This window comes from Salarias fasciatus, chromosome 23, assembly GCF_902148845.1.
Source record: "Salarias fasciatus chromosome 23, fSalaFa1.1, whole genome shotgun sequence".
Classification (NCBI taxonomy): Eukaryota; Metazoa; Chordata; class Actinopteri; order Blenniiformes; family Blenniidae; genus Salarias; species Salarias fasciatus.
The window spans coordinates 25,707,610-25,728,036 of NC_043766.1; the positions used below are offsets into that span (position 1 = coordinate 25,707,610).

Below are 20,427 nucleotides of genomic sequence, written 5' to 3' on the forward strand. Positions count from 1 at the left end.
ACATCAGATGCAGTCTGCCAAGTACACAGTGCAAGTCCGAACAACTAGCTGTGGGGTCCCCTGTAGTACAGCCGGGCAGTTTTCTTATCTGTGTCCAATATGAGGCCTTTAAATGTATTTTTCCAGTCTCAACATATATAGTGGGTCAATGTACGGCGGTCTGTTTATGTGTGCTGCAAACCTCACCATGAAGATGATCTGGCTTCAGCTCAAACTTTCTCCACAGGACGGGAGCTGCGTTTGCACGGCAGCTGAAGTCAGAAAAAAATGTGGACACAAAGACATTTGAAGCTTGCCAGCCTCTGTACTTTATTTCTGTGAATTCAGTGGTCAGAGTGCCGAGTGTATTTCCATCTGCTGAAGTCTAGTATCATTTCATCCGTCTTTATGGTGCTGATGTTTCCAATTTTGTAAAAGGTGCATTTTCTTTTTAAAATCTCATTAAACTCTTATAGAACCAAACCACAATTAAGTCTTGCCAGGAAACTTTATATGTCAAGATAAAATCAACCACATCACTCCTGGGTGGAGCTGGAAAATGCATAAAAAAAAGTTCAGATGATGTTTCAAAAACAGCCTGCAAGAAGTCCCAGACCAGGGCTGTGAGAAAATAAAACAAACAAACAAATAAAACCTACAGTTTTTCCACCTGAGCCCTGGGAGAGCGAACCGTTCTGTTCTTGCGTATGCATAGATCGTTATAGTTCAGTGTCATTTCAGTTTGCTTTGTGTACATACCTAAAGAACAGTTTGCTTGGAGTTTAGCTGTCTGAGCAACAAAATCAACTTGACTTATATAAAGACAGTGGTGCAAATTGCATGCTGAGCCAGGTGACTGGAGCTAGGAACACATTTTAAACTTCTCATGTGATTAAAGGCTGCATCGATGTGTCTTTTCAAGGCCGTCCGGTGCTCACAAAGCAACATAAAAGGCAGATAACGTCCACATGATGCTGAACTGCTGAAGCTTAACTATCAATTGGGGTTCAAGATTACAATTTGTCGACTGTAGCATTTGTCTCCCATCAGAAACGTTACAGCTGTGTTAACACAGAACACTTAAATACTAAACAGGATAATCACTGAAATAACTAAAGGTCAGCAGCTACCGTAAACACACACAGCTTGTGTGTGTACAGGTTTTTCAAACCTGTGTGAAAAAATGTTGTATCTTGACTTTCGTTTTAAGAAATATGGAACAAATCCTGAATGAAATGAACACGTACGCTTAACGCATCGCAGAAGGCAGTGACACAATGTGTGCTGTTCATTACTGGATGCATGACTCACTGTGCCACAGTGTCATGTCATACTGAATGCATGAAGCAACCTTTAAAAAAAAAAAAAAAGGCGTAAACGATGAGGTGCTCTGTACATCAGGTATCAGCTTTTTCTTCCTACTCTGTTTTGTAGAAGACACAGTCCGGCACTACATTGTTGCACATCGAGCCATATTCTATTCAGTGCTTTTGCATGCAATTTGGTGGTTTGCATTTGAGATATTTGTACGCACACTGAGCAAATGTCGACACACATGCACACACAACAACGTAGATGTTATACTGTAACGAGGCCAGAGCGGGTTTCTGACGTGCTCCGGGCTGTCAGGCCCCCGGGGTTTTCTGTGACTGACATTCTACCAAACAAGTAGAACAAACAAGTCATAACAGCGATTTAAAAAAAAGAAAAAAAAAAAAGAGGAACACCCACTCACTCATTTCACTGCCAAACAGCTGAGAAAAACTGAATGACAGGACTCATGATGGCCTTGGCTGCTGCCGTGCATTCTATCAGAGCAGGAGGTCCGTGACGGAGGGCAGCAGCTCGGCTAACTCTGACTCAATATTGGCCGTCTGAGTGACTGGGTTGCCACGGAGATCAAGGCGCTTCAGCTTCGGGCACGAAGCCAGAGGTTGAAGATCAGACAGTGTCGAGATTTCTGCGCGTTCTGGTTAATGAAAAAGCCTTCATGAGCGTGGTGGTGAGAAAATATTAATAACCAGCAGGGGATTGATGCACATGGTCCACACATCGGCGTAGGAGTAGGACGCAAACGTGAAAAGCAGCATGGGGGATAAGAATTCAGAGCCTTCAAAGTGTAGAGCAGCTGTCATTACAAACAAATAAAAATAAAAACAAATGTTGAACATCGTCTCGCTGACATGAGCTGGTAATCCCAATATTCGTTTCTAGTGTAAAGTGAGGGAAGTGACGGATGAAGGGAAGGACCGAGAATCCCAATGATGGGCTGTTAAGTGGTTGTTGTCTTGTTAATGATGCTGTTTGCTCTGTCAAATTGCAGCTCTGTCTTTATTTATACTTTCACTGTGAGATCTGAGTAAAATAAAATGGCCTTTGTAACCAGCTGAAGGGTCTCCCGACAACTGCAATTTTCTGAAAATCACAAACACCATCCTAATTATTTTCAGCAGGGCTTTGTTTTCTGTCTTTATTTCTTTTGGCAGCAATCAGCTACTTGAAGCTGATTCACACATATTTTGAGGAAACAGTACACTGCAAGGGGAGGGTCGAAACTGCAATGCAAAATTATGCAGATTACAGTACGGTGCTCTAAAACGTCTCAATTTTACAAAGAGCTGACTAATCAAAAATACTGTATTTTAACTCTTTCTAGAGGGAACACACTTAAATTGATACAAACTAAACACGTCAGGGTATCTAATGTATGAAAAATCAAGACACAAATCTAGTACACTGAAAAAAATCAGCCTTTCAAAAGCATCAATATGTTTCCTATCAGTCTGTGGTACAGTGGTTTGTCAGTTTAACAAGGATTTACACAGCAGCCGTAACATGTGACAGGTGAAGTGAATATCAGTTTATCTCTTTATCATGACCTCCTTTTCTAAAAAAAAAAAAAAAAAGAAAAAAATAGCAAGAATGAATAGTGGTGAATGGGAAACAGGGCCACAGTCACACACACTGATAAAGTGGAGACGTCCCATGAAGTCTGAACTTCTGCACCTTCAACTGCTGCTCAAGTACTGAGGTCGCAGACAGAAAGCTCTCTGAATGCACAACACATCGGTATTTTAACAACAGAGGGACAAAATGGGTCCCTTATTCCACTGGTTATAATGCTATGGCTGTTCAGTGTAAATCAGCAGGAGTTAGTTGATATCTTGATAAAAAGCAAAGCTCCGGCTGAATATGCGTGTCTGGAGGCGATCAGGAAATCTGAGATGAAGACTTTCTTTTTCTTCCAATTATATAAAATAGTCATAGACTGTTGTTCTTTAGGTTTATGCATCATAACGAAGGCATGATAACAATTACCAAAGCGAACATAAATCTTTGATTTAAGGATACTGTTATTCTTCAGGACGACCTCCTCCAGTTTGGGAAGGTGATACACTCCCTCCAGGTTCTCTATGGCGTTATTCGCAGCCTCCAACACCTGTCGGCAAGAAGAACTCATTCATATGCAGAGAATCAATCATCAATACGTGCTTTTCTAACTCTCGACATTGAGACAGCATCGTCTTTGAAATAGAGACGATGCGGGACTGAGAATAATAAAGACAGCCAACTCACCTCCAGGCACTGCAACATGGCAAACTGAGGGGGCAGCCGCTGGAGCTGATTGGAGGACAGATTGATATGAGTGACCAATAACAGCTGGTCCAGGTGGCACAAAGTGGTCAGGTTCTGTTTGGGATTAAAAGAAAAAAGACATGTCAGAGAATGGAGTTTGAAAGCATATAAAACTCAGCACTTTTGTCGTAACTCTGACCTTGTCAGAGATGCTGAAGACGCGCACTTCAGCATATTCCATCTTCAAGATGGTGTTCTCAATCATAAACTTGCTGCAAAGGTCGCTATAGTACGCAGAGCGCATGGAGTCCACAGCCTGGAGGAGAGAGTGACAGCAGCCAGCGGATGAGATCTGAACACGCCGTGCACAAAACAATCTCATGTCAGTCCCACTGACTGTTGTGAATATGGAAGGTACTCACTTTGAGTGTCTGGAAATGAGCAAGTGTTTCCTTTTCATATCCCAGCGGGTCTAGTGCCCTCATCAGGAGGATAATGGTCAGTAAGCACCCTTCCAAAGTGAGCACAGAGGTCATTGGTAAAGGGTCAGCACCAGCACCATCGTATGCTGTGGATGTGAAAATGGAGGTTTGCGTCTGTACTGCAGCAGACTCAAAAGCTCTTACATTTATTGAGCGGCTCCAACTCCTGCAGCTGGTTAACAGACTGTAGCTCCGACTGTAAAACCGAGGTCTTCTCCACTGAAAGCTCGCTCCTACACAGAGATGGTACACTCAGTTTCAAGTCCTCTAAAGTGCCAGCAACAACAAGTGTTGACAAATCAGTACCTGAACAGTTCCTGATCAGTAGCAGAGTCGCGGCACCAGCTTTCACTCCGACCTTTGGAAAACGAAAGTTATGAATCTCACAGAAACACAGAGAGAAGCATCTCTTGTGTGCTGGGTCACAGTTAGTGGGACATGCTATTCACTCTCATAGGGATTATTGCTAAGCGTGTCCCACTAACTGTGACCCAGCACACAAGAGATGCTTCTCTCTGTGTTTAACCAAAAAAAAAAAAAAAAAAATTAAATGAAAAGTGGTGCAGATTGATGAGCTACATCAAACATCAGTCTAAAAATTACGTCCACTGCAGCGCATGTGTACAGAGATGAGTTATATCAGTGATCCTGGTTCAAATATCAATTTCACACTAAAAACTGCTTCTCTTAATATGGACGACATACTTTTTTCTATTGCTGTTATCTTGAGCAACCTGAGGGAATGTGGCAACAACAACATGCACACATTAAAAGAAAAGATCCTTGTTTTTGATGTTGACAAGAAGTTGCAAAAGACTCGTGTAGGTAGGCTCAAAACTATGAGTTTTATCTCAGGCAACGTCTAGAAGTCCAAGCAGAGAATTCAATACCGCTGCACAGTGATATGTTAGTATCAATGCTGTTACAACTGCATCTAAAGGTACTATCAAAGTCAACTTTCCTGTAAATAGTCTCAAGTATTGTGTAGCTTAACTTTCAGCATTTTAGCCTTTCATGATTAAAAAAGATCTTTCTTCAAATAACTCTTGCTCAAACAAACACTGAGGGAATGTTGTCAACATCACCAGCTTTTCGTTTCAGCTTGAGGATGAAGTTTTATTGCTTGTTTGTTCAGGTATCTGCGAGTAGAGTCTTTGTAGAAGGACCACCGGTTTGATCTTTTAGTTTAGGAGATGTCTTCACCACTGTCAATCAGTGCTTTGCTACAAGCGATTTCCCACAACCAATAACATCTGGATTATATTGCTTTTCTTTACAACAATGCAAGCTTAACCACAACAGCAAACCGGCTCCGATCAGGAAACTGTGTGTGGACATAAAATAACTGATTGTACCTGTGTACAGAGCACAATCCCTGTGAGTGTGTTTCTCAGTCCAGTGCACAGTCAGGTTGTGCTCGTTGGTTACGTCATTTATCGTTCCAGGAGGGAGATCACAGATCTGGGCAGGAGTTAAGGATTGAAGCGTTCCACTTGTGAAATATAAATTCCTAAAATAGGTTAAGTTTGAACATCAACTTTACCATTTTCCATGTATGTGCACAGTGTTTAGGAAGTATTAGGAAGCACATTCAGCCACAAATATTAAAATTTGTAGTACCAGCACCTGGATTATCAGGCTGCTGACAGCCAGCTGTTTCAGGTTTGTTTCCATGCCAGGGACTATTATGCTCAGAATTAACATAACTCCACACTGTCCCAAGAATTCATTTCAATTGTTTTTTGTAAATTGGTTATTTCTGACTTGTGAGCATGACTTCATAAAAATGGGATTAGAATTGAAGAGATGCATGACTACTGTGAGACTCAATTCTACTGGTTTCTGTTAATCGGAATCAATCAATCTAATATTAATGACTTTTTAACATTAAGCACGAAGACAATATTTACACAGAATGTTTTTGTGTGGGCGTGTGTGTATCTGTGCAATTTGGAACTGAAACACCAAGTGTTGAATAGATTTGTAAGCTCAGAAACAAAGCATCAGTCCTGCAGCAGCAATCTTCAGAGCTTCAGCTGTCTATTCCAGTCACACTGAAGCTGGCGCTCCCTGCAGTGCACTGATCTTCATAAAAAAGAAAAAAGATAGAAACATACTGTTGCATTAGTGTGTGGTACGTGAAAACTAATGTGGACAGAGTGTTAAGTAAGAGCTCAATCAGAAACGCGGCACGGCAGCTGCTATTAAAGAGTGACGACTATGATATTGTTACTGCTGCAGTAACTTGTCCTTGTCTTGAGTCGTAATGTGAAAGGATACCCAGACGGGGCTGTGTTTAAAGCGTGGGTGAACACTCCTCCACTCCACTCTCTGGGGTTGACCATCAAGGACCAGCAGTAGGCCGACTGACTGCGCCTGAGAGCACAAAGACAGGGAGACAGCTCATCAAGTAACATAAAGCACCCGGTGGACACGGTAAGCAGGAGTCCTAAACATTCCTCAGCAATAACCCCTCCCACCAACAACAGCAAGTCAGGAGCTGATTTTCAAATCAACGCTCTGCATTTGCAGTCCGTTTCATTTATTCACATTCTCACCACACTACACTCTCTGCAGCCTCTTCATTAGGCACATTTGTGTAATTTATACCGGTGTGCCCAATCCGGGTCCTGGAGGGCCACCGCCATGCATATTGTTGGTCTTTCCAACTTGCAGCACTCCTGATTGCAAAGAGGGGTCCCTTATTCAAAATCTTGATGATGATGATGATGATGATGATGGCATTATTAGAGTCAGGTATGCTGAAGCAGGGAGACGGAAAATGAAAACCTGCAGGAAGAAGGTCCCCAAGGACCAGGACTCGACAGGCCCAGCTAATTATGATTCAGCACAGCGGGGCTCCCATCAAGTGTGCTTTCACATAAGGTATCAATGTTCAGTTTTGTTTTAGATCGTTTCATTAGATTCTAACAACTAGAAATGTTTTAGAGATTTTAAAGCTGGTACTTTTCAGTCATCTCTGGAGTTGGGCCGATTCACATTCAGGCGTTTCTAACATTTTGGCCTCTCTCAACACCAGATGAGATGGTGGCAGAGTAAAACATATAGCTAGCTTTCCAACAGTACACGTGCTTCATTATTAGATGTTTTAAACATAAAAGAAAAACTAAATATTCTCCTTCAATTATATTACTACAATCACATTTAGTGTTAAGAAGCATTATTAAAACAAATTCTTACAAAATTGAATAGAGACAAATTTCATAACTTTTTTGGAAAAGCGGAACAAAAATAAAATATTAAGTATTGCCTTTGACTATGCACTCATGAGTATTTACATTACATACATTTTCCTATTTATGAATAGACCATGAAAAATGACAATGTATAAATATGTGGCATTTCCCAAAGGGCCACCGTCTAAGTTTGAATTCATGTCACTTTGTACATCGGGAGTGTTGCTGACTCCATGTAGACTCAAAGCCATTGCTGTGATAACTGTTATGGTCGATATATCAAAAAAAAATAAATATTGGATCTGGATAACTATATGAGGTCACATTGATTTACATTAAATATACACTGTATTACAAACATGTGACAATATAAACTTTAAAGGGGCTGTATCATGCAAAATTCACTTTTTGTATGTTTTAACCTTGTTATATAGTTATGTACTCAACACCCCCAAAGCGTTTTTTTTTTCCTCCGTGCCTGCGTGTTTAAGCTTTCCTTGTGTTTGTGCTGCTCAGAGAGGCAGCCCCTCCCGCACCCATGAAAACGCTCTGTTTTCCCACGTTCACGTCACACGGAGAAGATGGCTCCCCTGAGCCCCCCTCCCGCAGGCCCTCGGCAAGCAGCGTTGGTGCTTTTAGTAACTCCAATTTCGAGGATATACTTTAACCATCGTCTGAAAGCAGCAATCAAGCAAGAGCAAGAGTCTGAAGGGTCTGCGCTTGGTGAGTTTCTAACAGGAAAAGACGTTTCTGCGTGTCTTTGCATGTAGAGAAGCTCGAGCTAAAGAGCTAAAGCTAGCTAGCGTCTTTGTTTTGAAGCGCTGATTGGTTGAAGTACGCTGTCAGTCAAAGTCCACAGGGGGAGAGGCGGACAAAATGACTTTTCCTTAGCGCCAAAAACAAACTATTACCATGTTAATGCCATTCCTAGGGTTTGGACTAGCTAAAAAAGCATGATACAGCCCCTTTAATTAAAATGCAAACTGCAACCTAGATATCAATTACTTCAAAAAGTTTGCTGTTTTATGATAATCTCACGAAGCAGCAAGACTATGAGAAACACTGTTCAATATAATGCAGTGCACCACCATACCGCCTCAATATCACAAATGAAAATCTTGATGAATACACCGTGGTCTGATTATATCAAACGTAACTGAACATGATTACCCTTTTTAAGACAATACTTATGTGAGAAGGGCTGTATTATACAGAAGTGTAGAAGTGTATCCCAAAAGGTTGTTCGTAAGTTTCCATTAAAAAAAACTACATTCATAGCAGATCATATCACTTCAAATTACAACACAATCTGCTACATCTGCATAATTAAATAAAAAGAGATAATCAACTAAATGGACCATATGGAAGTCCTAAATCAGACAAATGATGCTTAAAGACGCACAAGAAATTTCTGTAGCACGTGCAGTCAGTAAGTAAATGCATTACGGAAGCTGATCTTGAAATGCACATTGAGCATTCAGTGCCTGTTTTGAGAGACAATTAAATGAAAATACTGACATTGACAGGTCTGGAGAAGGCGACAGCCACTCGTTCTTCATCCCGACTGACATAAACACAGCTTATCATCTCTTCACGCTCCGCTGTTGGACAGACAAAGGACTTAGATGGGTGGAATTTGTGCTTGATGGATGAAAAGCTACAGATTCTTTTCACGCGGACTTAAATTGCATTCAAATGACACATCGACATACCTCTGCCTAAAAGCCAGCGGTAATAAAACCAAGCACTCTGGTCATTGGGATCAGTGAAGAAAGCATTTTGTACAAGCTCATACTCTGAAAGGAAAAAAAACAGTGTAGCTGGATTACAAGCATGCCGAATGTCATGCAAAGTGCAGCACTTTACAGCGATTATAAAGACTCCCACTGCCCCCTATGTTCCGCTGTTGCTCACTACAAGTGATGAGGTTACCTTTGAGTAGCTGCTCCTCACAGACACGATGGGAGTGGGTTTGAGGAGAGGGTGGGGGCGAGGACTGCCGAGGCTCACGGCATGGTGAGGGGGGCTCAGGAGACTCGGGATGGAGCAGCGGCAGCAAGGTACTACGGTAGTGCCAGCTGGAATAGTTTGAAAAGTTGGAGCCGATCAGGCGATCAGTGAACTCCAGCTCTTGATCCACAGGTACACCAGACATCTTCACAACCATCCGACGATAATCCCAGCAGTGGACTAGCAGAAAACATAAAAACATGACATGAAATGTTTCAGTAGAAACATGGCATTATGCAGTATAATAAAATTTTTTCTGCTGCTTCCTTTTTCTACTCACAGTTGCGGTCGTCAAGGCTCAAGCAGCGATCACACAGGCTTAGCTCTCTAGCCCAGTCGGGCCGAGGCAAGCGAGCTGAGACCCAGCCGCGGTGGTGCCAGCTGCCGTAAGACTTTGGGTTAACCTTCAGACAAGACTCCAGGAAAGCCAGCTCAGACCCATAAATGCTTTGCACTTCATCCTCGTCTCTGTGGCGCAGGCAACAAAATCATTACTTTTCTGTGGCAGTACAGAGGACGGTTAAAAAAAAAAAAAAAAAAAAGGCAACTTCTTACTTCACAGTTTCCAGGTGCATCAGGATTTCTCTTCTGTAGTTCCACAGAGTGGCAAAGTCAGGGTTGGACGACAGGAGTTGTTGGGTGAGCTGGAGAGCCTCTTCATCCCAAACGCCTTCCTTCCTCTGTTGTAGAAAGGGAGGCAGACAAAGTCAAAGACATAACCCCAAGTTTGCACAAGTATTCATGTTTGTGAAAAGGGCAACTTAGCCAGAGTCACTGAATAAGCATGCAAATTTCAATCAAGAAACCTCGACCCAGGCTCAACTCCATCATGATTTGACTGTGAGGACATTGTTCTATCTCTAAAAACTGCTGTACTTTGTGGCAAACAGAAGATCTTGCTGAGTATTGGGTTAAGGAGCAGGTCATTACAGATTTATAAGTCACAAACTGCAACACAGGCACTTATATTACATAACTGTCCATCTGCAAACTTGAAATGTGAGTGGGGGGAGCGTGCAGGGAGGGGCGGAGCCATGGCTCTGCTAGCTTTAGAGTGAGACATGCTGCAGGCAAGCAAGACAGGGAAAAATAGCAACTCTATTAACTAATATTTTAATGGAAACAGCTATCAATATACACCGTATTGTATTTTTCAATATCAAATTTCAACAAAATGTTGACGTATTGCCCGGCCCTATATCAAACCATTATAAAAATCTCACACACACTAAAACTCTCACTGAAACAGAAATGATGATGATATTCCTGTGACACAAAATATACATCCATCCATCTATATACCGCTATATCCTGTTTAGGGTCAACTATAGGCGAGGGCAGGACACACCCTGGAGAGGTCTCCACTGTGACAGGGCGTGCGCGCACACACACACACACACACACACACACACACACACACATTCATGTTTTAGGACTGCAGGAGGAAGCCTGAGTCCTCACAAACGTAGAGAACATGTAAACTCCATCCACCGGTATTTGAACCCACGACTATTCTGTGATGTCGTAAATCAGTCATCACGACTTATTTGGGAAGCTACACTGAAGATAGGGCCCAATCCCTGCTTTGCCCGGACTCCAATGCCAGGAAGCGGATCTCCAACAATGCACAATGCAATACAACTTTTCCAAGCACCTTGGAGAAACATGCATCTCGTGCTGCCACATAGATCTTCAGCTTCTTCTCTCGCTCCTTCCTTTTCTCCTCTTCCTGCTGAGCTGTGGATTTGATCTTCACTCGACCATGCTGCCAAAATACAGAGAAGAAAAAGGCTCAGGAGGTAAAATTTGAAACGAGATGCAATTCTCAGTGACCACAACAAGCCTAGGAAAGAAAATGAGTAAACAATACATTTCTCACCATCTTCACTGGGAATGAATGAGACTTCTTCGGTTAACCTGTTTGTGTGGAAACACACGATGAGTGACATGCAGGATAACGAACACAGAATAAAAACGGAGGTATGTTACAGAGCCTTACTGTTTAGGTGCAAACTGCTCAGTGGCGTTTGACGGTGATGAATGAATAAAAACAGCTCAGTGTGTAGTTAGCCTGCTAATTAGCCCCGCAGTGAGCGTCGACAAGCGCAGAAGAAACGGTAACACGGCGACGCAAGACGCATCTCACAGCACCGCCGTACACCAACAAGCGCAGTAATCCTCCACGAAGAGCCCGCTGCTGCTTAATCCGCCCGCCAGTGATGTTTTTCTGACAAAGATGTTGGATTTGTTTGATTTGTCGTGTCACTGGTCACAAGCAGGTAGAACTACAATCCTCCTCTTCCGTCGCAGGATAAATACGTCACAGGGAGTCGATGGAGTCTCCTCACAACTGCGTCTGTCTGCTGCCATCGAGCGGCCAAAGAAAGAAAGGAAGAGATAGATGGATGGATGGCTGGATGGATAGATAGATAGATAGATAGATAGATAGATAGATAGATAGATAGATAGATAGATAGATGGATGGATAGATAGATAGATAGATAGATAGATAGATAGATAGATGGATGGATCGATAGATAGATAGATAGATAGATAGATAGATAGATCACATCCACCCAGATTGACAGTAAAGGCTAGTTAATCAATGATGCTACTTGTGAATACTCTGGTGTCTCTGCGCTCATTGAGTTGTAGAATTTGGTGTAAATATATTTAAATAATTGTTTCAAATGCTTGTCTGCATAAAGAAAAAATCTGGTTGGAGTTATTTATTTCTATCAATACAAACTAAGCTAGTCTCCTCTTCGTCTTATTTATTTATTTATTTTAATTTGCTGTAACAGTGTATCGTCACAAATCCACTAAATGCACTGCATGTGTGGAGACTTAAACTTTATGCTTTTCACGTGTAAAGTGATTTCAATCCTTACACTTATAAGATTCTTTTCTGCATGTTGATTTTATTATGTCTTGTCAGTGACTCAGCCAGAAAAAAAAACTAAGCAAGCATGAAGTTGTGTTTTCATTGAAGTCATTCTTTTTAACCCATTGCACAAAATATCCTTATCGATTGTTTCATCAAAAATAGAACAGGCTAAGTACAGCACTTGGAATATGTACTTAATGTAGAAATGCAAATGTAAAAATGTAAAACCTTTATGTTCTCCAACAAAATTAGACACAATTAAAAATACAGGAAACTTCCTTGCAATACACAATTCCATCAAAATATTTGTTCAATTACAAAATTGCCATATTCCAACACGCAATATTAATTATGTTTTCTTAAAGTTCAATTTAAGAATACATTTCATTAAGAGATGTTTTACCAAACAAAAGCAGAAATCCTGTACAGTTCCAGAACACACACATATACACTCTGGTTGTCATAATACAAGGCAGGCTAGTCAGGAACATGTAATAAGGTTTAATCTTAGCAGACTTTATTGATGCAACTTTAAATTTGTGCTTATAGCAGCTTAAAACATCAGCAACTTAGCATTACCCTGAAAGTATGTTGTTGGACTGAATTTGATTCCACAGTAGTATTTAAAGCTTTTTTTCTGTAACATCTTCAAATCACAATCACAAATCCCTAAAGCCTTTAGTCCAACATCATATCAATGCAGGCCTATTAGACCTAATCATCAGGAAAACACTCATAGCTATGCGTGCCAAGCATCTCAGATCTGTATCCCGAGGACTGGGAAAAGTTGAGGGTTGTTTCGCTCCCAGACCAGTCATAGGGTCCATATGAGTCGTCAGTGGATTGTCTCCTGTCGAACATATACTCCAACGGGGACCATGCGGGACTGTCTGCTCTCACTGAAAATTAAACACATGCATATTTTGATTGTTTCCACTTTTTGGCAAAGTGATCAGTTGATAAAAACGATTCTAACATTTGCACTCACTGTCAGGAGGATTGAACTCTTTGCTGCTTCGGAGGCTGTGGGAACACACCAGGATTTCTTGATCCAGCTTCTCTATTTCCTGGCTGATTTTCATGAGGATTCTATCCTCTTTTTCATCCTTTTTCTTCTGAACGATTCCCTTAGTTTTGATTTTGGGAATGTCTCCAACTAAAGAAGTTAATTGAATCAAGATGTTAAAGAAGAATATGTTTGCAATATATTTTCAAGATGAAAATTTGTTCATTCTCCTCAACACAGTGAAATACTCACTCTGTAACTTGGGTTTGGCTCTTGGTGCACTTCCCCTGAGATCAGCCTGCAGATCAAGAAAAACGTCCCTGGAGTGGATCAACCACTCATGCTTTCTTCTGCTGATTTCCTGCTCCATTTGTTGCCTCATCTGATTTTTTATCTGCCTCCTTCTGGACTTGTCTTCAATCCTGAGCTGGACATCTCTTGTGTTAGGGCAGAGGAGCGCTTTTCTGTTTTCTGCCACCATTTCCTCAATCTTCTCCAACAGTTCTGTGACCTGGGTAGTGTCGTGTTTCTTCAAGTTGTTGATGACATGGTATCTATTGTTACACTTTTCCACCAACTCAAGCAGAGGCCGATGTTCACTCTCAATGTACTCCTCCACTGATTTATCTACCAGTTTGTCTCCATGCGTGAACAGAACCATGGCATGCTTCCAGACATTGGCCTCAAAGAGGTCCATGTACTCCTCAAGGTCAACTTTGTGAGCTTTTCTGAACTTCAGGTCCAAGGGAATGACCAGCAGGACAGCATGAACCCCTGAAGGACTGAGTGACAGACCCCTCACAATTTCTTTGTCTGTCTCTTCAGAATTGTGGAACGAGTCCTCCCGCCAGCCTGGGGTGTCAATCACTGTGACTAGTCGGCCAGCAACTTCTGCCACCTCTACCTGACATTGGTCATTACGACGGGCAGCAAACACGTCTTTACACAGAATGTTGTTCCCCGAGGTCGTCTTTCCAAATGTCTTCTGACCAAGCATCACCAACCTCAGCTCCCGCTGCTTCTTGCAGCGATCTGAGAAGAGAAAACTGTTGTCATTGCAGGGTCATTTAAAGAAGAAAAGAAAGAAAAACCTCACGTAGCATGTAAAATACTCTTTAGCAAATGTTATGGGTAAGGCCAACTCTTTCATGGCATCATGGCAAGCTGTGATTTAGACTAAAACTCATAATCCAGTAGTTCAAAAGAAGCTACATAGATAATCAAGATGACAAACAAAAACAAAGTCTGTGGATGCAGATTCACTCATCACACTTTAACTGAATGACTCTATAGCATACCTTTGAAGGAGTCTTTCCTGGCCCTGACTTTACTCAGCCTGAGTGAAGCACCTTCTTCTACTCTTCTTCTTCTGTCTTCAATGAAGTCGAATATCTTCTCATCCAAATCATAATGCTGACCGCTGTTCCTGATGGCAGTCCCGGTGATTTTGTCCAGCAGCTCTTTGACTTGTACAGCATCACTTCGATCTTTGTTATTGAGGACATGATATCTGTTTCCACACCGTTCCACTAACGACTGTAAGGCCTCCCCCTCGCCTTCAATGTGCTGCTCAATGGTGTGGCTCTCCAGCCAGTCTCCTCTGGTGAAAACAACAATCGTGTGCTTCCATACTGCATCTCCAAGAAGCTCCAAATGTGTTGTCACCGCTTTGAGGTGCCTGCCATTAAAGGCTGTGTCTGCATCGATCACCAGCAGGAAGACGTGGGGCCCAGGGGGGCACAGAAACACACTGCGCTTCACTTCATCTTTGATGGCTTCTGGGGTGTCATACGCAGAGAATTCTTTCCACCAACCTGGCGTGTCAACAACACTTATTTTTGTTGTACCCACAACTCCCTGGTGTTTCATTGAGTGCCCCGTTCTTTTCCCTTCTTCTCCCTCTTTGAATCCCAAGATGGTGTTCACAACTGAAGTTTTTCCAACGCTTCGGCTTCCCAAGAGAACCATCTGGAGACTTTCTAAGGGGGTGTTTTCTGTTTTACACACAACAAAGACAAATTAAAGAAAAATTTGATTAGCAATGATTCAAAAAATTCTCTGTTCTCTATCAAACAATAAGAAATAATTACAAAAATAGCATGTTCAAGTAGGTAAATGAAAATGCAGGTATGGGGTTGAAAAACATTGCGCTCTGTATAACAGTGGTATTTAATGTTTTCTCCTGGGAGGGCATCAGAGAACTTGGATTTTTTTTTTTTTTTGCGCTTTCCTTGGAAAAAAATGGGGAAAAAAATCATAAGTCTGAGTGACTTTATGTCAGAAGAAACGTCACATAGTGTACATCTAATGATACTGTGAAAAAAAAATCCTAATTTGGCATATTTTTTTCTTTTTTTTCTTGTCATATTTTTTCTTTTCTCCCTTTTCAGACAATTTTTAGTATTGAGACTGACTGTCAACTGTAGACTTAAATGAGTCTCAGTCATTGGAAAACACTACAAGCAGAAATAAAGTGAAACTCTTCCTCTGTGTTCGCCCTGTGACGGCCAGGTGACCTGTCCAGATAGACCAGCTTCAGCCCCCTCCTACTCAAGGCTGAATAGTCAAAAAAAATGGATGTATATTTTTGGTTTAATCTTTTCTAGTGGCACTGAGATGATAAATGACATACCTAAAAAGATTACTCTCAGATAAACAGAAATATTAGGGTTTCCATATACAGTAAATTCAAGTAGGTGCAAATGCTGTCATCTAGAAACCATTCACTGATTAGACCAACCTGAACAAGTACACTGAACAGTGGCATTTTAAAACCTAGAAGTCTTTGGATTTGCACTGAAATGCTTCAACTTTCCTGACTCTGAATGAAAATCTGTTTTTGCTGCTTTGCCCTGTTTCCATATTGTTGCTTCATCATTTGTCTTGTTTTTGTGGTGAACTATTTTCTTCAGATATTGTATCATTTACCTGATATTTCTTTCATCATGAGCTGTTTGTCTTCTTCGACCATTTTCTGTCTTTCTTCTGCCCTTTTTGCAACTTCTTCTTGCCTCTTTTCGGCGATCTTCAGAGTGTGTTCATCCACCTCATAGTGCCCACCCTTGTTTTCCTGCACCATCTCATCTATCTTATCCAGCAGCATTGGGACCTGAGTTGCATTACTTTTGTCTTTGTTATTGAACACATGGTACCTGTTCTTGCACTTTTCTATCAACCACTGAATGGCCTCCCCCTCACTCTCAATATATTCCTCTACTGTCTTCCCTCCAAGGAAGTCCCCATAGGTGAACAGCACCATGGTGTATTTCCATGCCCGGTCAGAGAGGAGCTTCATGTGCTCCTCTATGGCCCTCCTCTGCTCTGCGGTGAAAGCTTCGTCCACTGGAATGACGAGCAGGAAAACATTTGGTCCAGGTGGGCACTTGGATGCATTGAGCCTGAACCTTAACTTGTCTCCTTCTGGCTTCTCAGTGATGGGGAAAGAGCTGCTCCAACCAGGAGCATCGACCACAACCAGCTTTCTGCCCTCCACCACTTCATGCCGCACTTCCGACTGAGTTGTTCTGGTTCGGCCAGATGCAAATGTTTCTCTTCCCAGAATAGTATTGGCAGACGTGCTCTTCCCAGACCATCTCCCGCCAATGAGTACAATTCTGACCTCTGGAAAAAAAATAAGAAAAAAACTGATTATTTTGAGACAAATAGAGGAGAAACGTCACGACAACAATCTCCTCTAATTGTGGAACAGCTTTAAGGTCTTGACGATAATGTTTTTCAGTCATGTAGAATCAATGCAGAAACTTCTATCAAAGACGCTATGCTCATTTCCTTGAACTGAATATAAGTTGTCATTTCAAAATAGAAAAGACAAGATGTTCATTTGATGTCAGTGTTGTTTCTGATGAGTGATGCCTTGTAAAGCTAGTCTTGGGCAGAGTTATTTTTGACTCCTTTTCATGTGACAGACTGGGTATGATTAATGCCATGAGGTGAGACAAAAACCAAAACAGTAAAACATTTTTAGAATGACCCTGAACCGAAACAGGAAAAAAAAAACCCTTTTGAAAACGAAGCTACAATGACAAAAGGAGGAACAAAATTATAACAGTGACTCATCAACTCTGATTGACACTTGGTGAAAAAAACAACTGACAGACACTGTCAAAAAGTTTGTGAAATGTTTTTCATTTCAACAGCAAAATACCTGATCACTTTAAAATGTTCACTTTGCTATTTTTGGAAACTACATGTTTATAAATTTTTTCCAATACTGACATTTGAAGAGTGGGCAGTTGCTCACAGCCACGAGGCGGGCCACCAGAAGGATAGTAGCGAAATTCTAGAAACATAGTTTTATAGCAACATTGACTCAGCAACAATAGTCATGGGCCTTACAGGCCAGGGACAGGTGGTGTTCATTCAATAAAACCTGTGGAGAAGTGTTTCGAGCCAGAAGTGTTCCTCATGTGTGGGAAAGAGAAAGACTTTAAGGTAGAAGTGGCAAACAAGCAAGCTTGTGGTAAATTATCTGTTTCAAAAACGCAACACTTCAATTAAATTGGCTTAAAATGATGCTGGCAGTGGTGTGCTTGTGGTGCTATTGCCAGTTGCCAGTTGCATGGCTTTGTGCATATGTGCAACAGCAACAAAAACAGTAGAATGATGCCTTTACTATGTCTTGAAAAACAGGAAATGGTGACTTAAAGATTCTTTTCATAACTTTAAAACTAAGTAGAAACATTTTTAAGCATTTTTTTCATATTTTTCCACTAAATAAATACTCTCCTTGTTCATTTTGTTGGGATTTCAAAATTTACATCAATTTTAACAGAAATATTCTTATTTTTATTTTCTTTTGTGTTTAAAGTACAATTTAACTCTCTGTAGTATTTTATTGAATGTCTATTTTAGTAATGTTTGTTTCCTAACGTTTTAGATTTTTAAGTTTGTTTTCAGAATCTAAGTTTTTCTACACTTTATATGGCTTGCAACAAATTTGAATGGAGAGAATTGAAGTAAAAATTTTCTTTTCTTGCTTCAATTGAATTTCTTCAGTTTTTTTCATTAATGGTCTTTGGGTATCGTGTATTATATATGTCAACTTCAAGGGGTCAAACAGAAATTATACCATTTTAAAGTTGTCAACACTTGTTGCAGATAAAAAGCGCAGGTCTGCGGCAAACTGGAGATCTTTTAAATAACATACAATACCATGTTGTAGTGTATGGTTAACTCTTTATCATCTATCTCTGGTGAAACTATCTTTAGGATTCCAACAGGTTCCTGTTTGCGTATTCGGAAATGTCATGTAAATGAGGTGGTGGAAAATGTAGGAGTGGTGAAGCAGCATTTAATTATGCTCCTCATGCTTGAGACAAACTTCCTGCTCGAATCTGAAAAGCATTTTCTTTTTCAGTTTTTAAACACTTTAATATTCTTTGTTGAGTCTTTGATTTTCAGTGATTCGCTTGTTGTGATATTTCAATGCTGTCTTCTGCAATGTGTCCTTGGTGTAAAATGCTATAATGTTTTACTCATTTAACACTCATCTAATTTTAATTTTAATTTGTAGTGGACTATGAACATGATAACAATTAAAAGCTATTTAGCTAATTATAATTGTCATAGACATGTCTATGAACATTAACATAACAAAAATCTACCAAAATAAGCATTGTTTAGACAGATAGATGGATCAAAACTCCATAGGCAAAGTCAACTTTTCAGCAGCCCACAGTCAACAACAAACAAGCAAATAAAACATATATAGGTAGACTAGAAAATAAACTGACAATAACACTAAAGGTTAGCACACAAGACACTTCTCATTTCAAAATGTAATAAAGCTGATATACTGTGGCTGCACATTATTTACATATCAAAAGGTGTGTTGATGTGGGAGGTGTTTTCCCAGAAGTAAGTTTAAAGTATGATGGGATTTACCCGCAGAGACAAATCTGGCCAAACTGGTTATGTTCCAGTGAGATTGCGTGACAAGGCTGCCATTTGTTGTTTTGATGATCATATTTCACTGTGAGAGACAGAAACGGTACCTATGCTGTGCTAAATAGTACAAACCATAACTGCTTCAACACGAACAAAAAACATTTGTATGAGGTCAATACAGTGAATAGAGTGTCAAAGATGTATAAACTGGTGTCTGGATCAAATCTAACTACAACAGTTAGCCATTTATTTTCCATTGTTCCATTCTTTTTCGACTCACCACTGCTGCTCTCCATGTCTGACTCGGCTACCTCAGAAGAACACTCTTGAGCAAACTTGAGTGGAGGAAAAACAAAAAGAAATAAAAAATTGTGAATCAAGTACTCGAGCGGATCTTGCTACGTGTCTACCATCTCCGACATGCAGTGAGAATTGCCTGCAATGTTTGTGTGGTTTTTCAGTCAAACCAGTTTGACTGATCTTCCCTCTAGGCATTTAGTCACATGTACAGGCAGGAGCACAAGTGACCTTTTATCTATTTTTCCTTGAATTTATTATATATTTCAAGCCGACACAGGCCAATAAAGGCTGCATTTTTTCCCCCCTAAAGGTGTTATTGCTTATTTCTTTTTTTGAATGTTTGAAGTAAACATAAGCTAACGTAAGGAAGTAAAAGTCACACAACTAAGACTATCAAAAGATTATTTTTTTAAATTGTGATAATTGCAGGATTTTCATTGTTAAACATAATTAATTGTGCTTCAAATTGCATGTTTAGAATTCAGTTGATTTGCATCGAGGCGACTTTCAGCTCATAACGTAAAGCATTCCTCAGTCCAAAAAATCAGTTCAGCCAGCTGGTTGAATTTAAATTAACTGTTGACATTTCAGCATCACAGCTTCCAGACTGTAAAATCAGCAGTTTGGGTCAACCTCTCAATCCAATCATCACTTCCATTGATTCAGCAACCCTGAAACATTATGGCCCACTGCACTGTTTATATGGTCCCAGTACCCAGGGGGAACAGGATCATTGTCCATTAAATGGTCAGGCTCACCAGTAGACAGGAGACTGCTGATGATCTTGTCCAAAGTTACGGATAAGCAAACCTCTTGACCTCTGACCTACACTGTGCTCGTCACATCTAACTTGATTGTGATGGGCTCTGGTGCTGACTTGAATTTCATGGGCCAGGTCAATGGCTACCCAACTACAGTTGGGAATTGGTCATCTCTTCGCTTCCCTTGCAGCCACTGCATTTGATTACTGGTTACTCTGGCAAGTGCCTTACTGCATCTGTACTATTAGTCTTCAGCTGTCAGGCACCTACACAAAAAACTCACTTTTCATGTTTCACTTTCATCTCCCTTCATGCCTCTCCT

General features: G+C 40.8%; 2 protein-coding genes across 2 annotated transcripts; both read right to left on the reverse strand.

Moving 5' to 3' along the window:
- Window positions 1–306: 306 nt before the first annotated feature.
- Window positions 307–11,521, reverse strand: rabggta (Rab geranylgeranyltransferase subunit alpha). The gene is made up of 17 exons (XM_030083841.1): window positions 11,244–11,521; window positions 11,124–11,161; window positions 10,899–11,009; window positions 9,800–9,924; window positions 9,525–9,712; window positions 9,167–9,424; window positions 8,947–9,030; window positions 8,753–8,835; window positions 6,318–6,413; window positions 5,393–5,498; window positions 4,344–4,395; window positions 4,182–4,270; window positions 3,978–4,066; window positions 3,755–3,871; window positions 3,556–3,669; window positions 3,331–3,418; window positions 307–1,939 (listed from the first exon to the last, which is right to left on the reverse strand). Exons 2-17 carry the CDS (start codon window positions 11,124–11,126, stop codon window positions 1,791–1,793), a joined length of 1,752 nt encoding a protein of 583 aa, XP_029939701.1. The 5' UTR covers window positions 11,127–11,161; window positions 11,244–11,521; the 3' UTR covers window positions 307–1,790.
- A 698-nt stretch (window positions 11,522–12,219) lies between these two features.
- Window positions 12,220–19,498, reverse strand: LOC115381749 (GTPase IMAP family member 8-like). Its single transcript, XM_030083339.1, has 6 exons — window positions 19,325–19,498; window positions 16,066–16,758; window positions 14,436–15,131; window positions 13,390–14,169; window positions 13,120–13,287; window positions 12,220–13,030 (listed from the first exon to the last, which is right to left on the reverse strand). The coding sequence occupies exons 1-6, from the start codon at window positions 19,338–19,340 to the stop codon at window positions 12,846–12,848; spliced, it is 2,538 nt and encodes an 845-aa protein (XP_029939199.1). The 5' UTR covers window positions 19,341–19,498; the 3' UTR covers window positions 12,220–12,845.
- Window positions 19,499–20,427: the final 929 nt, after the last annotated feature.